This window comes from Dichomitus squalens (assembly GCF_000275845.1).
Source record: "Dichomitus squalens LYAD-421 SS1 unplaced genomic scaffold DICSQscaffold_230, whole genome shotgun sequence".
In the NCBI taxonomy this organism is placed as follows: domain Eukaryota; kingdom Fungi; phylum Basidiomycota; class Agaricomycetes; order Polyporales; family Polyporaceae; genus Dichomitus; species Dichomitus squalens.
Genome location: NW_006767112.1, coordinates 1 through 3324, shown reverse-complemented (window position 1 = coordinate 3324; position 3324 = coordinate 1). Strand labels below are relative to the sequence as shown.

The window sequence follows — 3324 nt, the reverse complement described above, 5'->3', positions numbered from 1 at the left end:
AGCAGGGGAAATCAGAGAGTACCCGAGGAGCTATCAAATGCTAGGAGCTATAGATGATTGCGCACCACTACCGTCGCAGTCATCCATCGCAATGGCAATGGCTGATGACCGACTAGAAGTCTAGTAGCCATAGCGGCCACCGCCTTTGCAACGAAGAAAACAACGATAGTGCCAGGCAGTCAGCAGGCGTTGGGAAAAAGAAGGAACATCAAAATGCCCAGAGGGCGGAGAGTGCGTTTATATGGATGGTACCGTCCTCGCTAAGACGTAAAACTGGCCACGTGATTCGGCACTGCGAAACCATCATTGGAACACTACACCAACGACAAACAAGTGTACAACACGACATATTCTCAACTAACACATCAGTCATCAGCAACAACCAAGATTACTAAGTACCACGTGCACCACCCAAGCAAGCGCCTGCCAATGATTACAAACCGAGAACCAACCAGTACCGATCAGATGCATAGTCAGCAGGATTACGTGTTTGAGGTGTACTACGAGGAAGATGAAGCAATTGCGGATATAGACTGGGGAAGCAACAATAAAGAAGATCAGAGACTATCAGAAGCTCACGTATTTTCGGGACGGTATAAGCCGGTAGCTCAGCAAGTGAAGCCAATCCCAGGAGTCTTTCCAGAAGGAGCACGAGTAGTTCGGCAGATACCGGAGGATCCATTGCTCACGCTACCGTATCTATCTCCGCACCCGCCAGAGTTTGTGCCAACTGGAAAGTTAACGAAAGAGCGATTGGAGGCAATGAAGATAAATGAAGGAGGATTTCTCTGGCCGGAAGAGGAGAGACTATTCCAGCACATATTCCGCCTGAACGAAGGTGTACTCGCATTTGAGGAGTCAGACAGAGGAACATTCCACGAGGATTACTTCTCGCCATACATTATACCAACAGTTCCGCATGTGCCATGGGTGGAGAAGAACATCCCAATTCCACCAGGTATCAGAGATGAAGTAATCAAGCTCCTGCGGGAAAAGCTAGAAGCCGGAGTATATGAGCGATGTCAATCATCATACCGCTCAAGATGGTTTTGTGTCCTCAAGAAGAACGGAAAGCTACGGATCGTGCACGACCTACAGAAATTGAATGCAGTTACCATTCGGGAGGCAGGGCTTCCTCCGATACTAGACGACTTTGTAGAACCTTTTGCAGGAAGACAATGTTATACAGTGTTAGATCTGTTTTGGGCATTTGATGGACGTAGACTTCACCCGATCAGTCGGGATATGACAGCATTCCACTCGCCACTAGGACTGTTGCGACTTACATCAATGCCAATGGGTTTCACAAATTCGCCAGCTGAGTTTCAGGCATGCATGACATTTATATTGCAAGATGAGATCCCACATGTAGCTAACGTGTTCATCGATGACTTACCAATCAGAGGACCGCAGACATGCTACCCAGATGCGGAAGGAAATCCTGAAGTGTTGAAGGAGAATCCAGGCATTAGACGGTTCATATGGGAGCATGCACAGGATGTGCACCGGATACTACATCGAGTCGGACATGCAGGAATCAAGATTTCAGGACTAAAAGCACAAGTCTGTAGACCAAATGTGGTCATAGTCGGACAAAAGTGCACCCCCGAAGGAAGAGTACCAGAAGACGACAAGGTGGACAAGGTCAGAAACTGGCCAGTGCCAAAGACAGTAAAGGAAGTGCGAGGATTTCTAGGCCTCTGCGGTACAGTGCGGGTCTGGATCAAAGACTTTTCAGAGAAAGTAAAGCCACTACGTGAGCTCACCGGACACAAAGTAGAGTTTGTGTGGGATGCACGGAGACAGGCAGCATTTGATGAGATGAAGGATCTAATCTCATCTGCACCCGCACTTCGTCCAATAGACTACTCGTCTTCAAAACCGGTGATATTAGCTGTGGACTCAAGCAAGTATGCAGTAGGCTACATTCTGTCACAGCTTGATGAGAACAACAAACGAAGACCAGCACGATATGGTTCCATTCCAATGAACAAGACAGAAGCCAACTATAGTCAGGCCAAGTTGGAACTGTATGGTCTGTACCGAGCATTAAAGAAGTGTAGACTATATTTGGTGGGCGTGAAGGAACTCCACATAGAGGTTGATGCCAAGTACATTAAAGGCATGCTAGCTGCACCAGACCTCCAGCCGAATGCAGTTATCAACCGGTGGATTGCTGAAATACTTACGTATCCGCATAAGTTAATACATGTCCCCGCAACGAAGCATAAAGGACCTGATGCCTTGTCACGAAGACCATTGGCCGAAGGAGAGGAGATAATCCCTGATGAGGATAATAAATGGGAGGAAGGTATTGCTATGTACATGGAAAGATCAGATGAGGCCTCTGTGCTGCTCACAGCAACCACCGCTCAAGACGATACACTGAGGACCATTCATAAATTTCTGACCACATCAGTACTACCAGAGTTCACGTCAACAGCCGCCAGATACAAGTTCATGAAGAAAGTCCAGCGGTACTTCGTACAAGACAGTCACATGTACAGGCAATATCCGAACAGAATTCCGGTACGGGTACTACTAGAAGAAAGCGCAAGACGGAAAGTTCTTGAAGAAGCACATGAGCAACTAGGGCATAGAGGGGAGAAGGCTACCTTTGAGACCATTAGACAGAGATTCTTCTGGCCATTTTACCACAGCGATGTTCGACATCATGTACGATCATGTCATGAGTGCCAAGTCAGAAGTGTCAAGAAATCAGAGGTACCCATCACAATTTCAACTCCAGCAGGACTATTTGTCAAAGTCTATATGGATGTAATGCATATGCCACTCGCACAAGGATACACCTGCATAGTTGCATGTCGAGATGACCTATCAGGTGTGACTGAAGCGAAGGCTCTCCGATCAGCATCATCACAAGAGATAGCCCGCTTCTTTTGGGAACAGATACTCTGCAGATATGGAGCAGTAGAACATGTTGTGACAGATAACGGATCAGAAACTAAAGGAGCATTCGAGATATTGGTGGATAGATACAGCATACACCATATCCGCATCTCGCCGTATAATTCTAAGGCAAACGGAGTTGTAGAACGCGGTCACTTTATCATGAGAGAAGCATTGGTCAAGGCATGTGAAGGTCAGATCAACCGATGGCCATCTCTATTACCACATGTAATATTCGCAGACCGAACTACAATTAGACGGTCAACAGGATTCAGCCCATACTATTTACTACATGGTGTACATCCAGTCTTACCAATGGACCTGCGGGAAGCAACCTTTATGGTACAAGGCTTTAGGCAAAACATGTCACATGCTGATCTCCTAGCTCTGCGAATCCGTCAGCTCGAACGCAAG

General features: G+C 47.0%; 5 protein-coding genes across 5 annotated transcripts; all 5 read left to right on the top strand.

The window, feature by feature from the left end:
- Positions 1 to 465: 465 nt before the first annotated feature.
- DICSQDRAFT_73897 (uncharacterized protein) lies at positions 466 to 1017 on the top strand (the record flags this gene model as incomplete). Its single annotated transcript, XM_007371741.1, has 1 exon — positions 466 to 1017. A coding segment is annotated over one exon (552 nt), but the record flags the coding sequence as incomplete, so codon positions are not given.
- A 444-nt stretch (positions 1018 to 1461) lies between these two features.
- Positions 1462 to 1707, top strand: DICSQDRAFT_37172 (uncharacterized protein; the record flags this gene model as incomplete). Its single annotated transcript, XM_007371740.1, has 1 exon — positions 1462 to 1707. A coding segment is annotated over one exon (246 nt), but the record flags the coding sequence as incomplete, so codon positions are not given.
- A 387-nt stretch (positions 1708 to 2094) lies between these two features.
- Positions 2095 to 2256, top strand: DICSQDRAFT_26061 (uncharacterized protein; the record flags this gene model as incomplete). The annotated part of the gene is made up of 1 exon (XM_007371739.1): positions 2095 to 2256. A coding segment is annotated over one exon (162 nt), but the record flags the coding sequence as incomplete, so codon positions are not given.
- A 69-nt stretch (positions 2257 to 2325) lies between these two features.
- On the top strand, positions 2326 to 2586 carry DICSQDRAFT_73894 (uncharacterized protein; the record flags this gene model as incomplete). The annotated part of the gene is made up of 1 exon (XM_007371738.1): positions 2326 to 2586. A coding segment is annotated over one exon (261 nt), but the record flags the coding sequence as incomplete, so codon positions are not given.
- Positions 2587 to 3072: 486 nt separating this feature from the next.
- Positions 3073 to 3324, top strand: DICSQDRAFT_73895 (uncharacterized protein; the record flags this gene model as incomplete). Its single annotated transcript, XM_007371737.1, has 1 exon — positions 3073 to 3324. A coding segment is annotated over one exon (252 nt), but the record flags the coding sequence as incomplete, so codon positions are not given.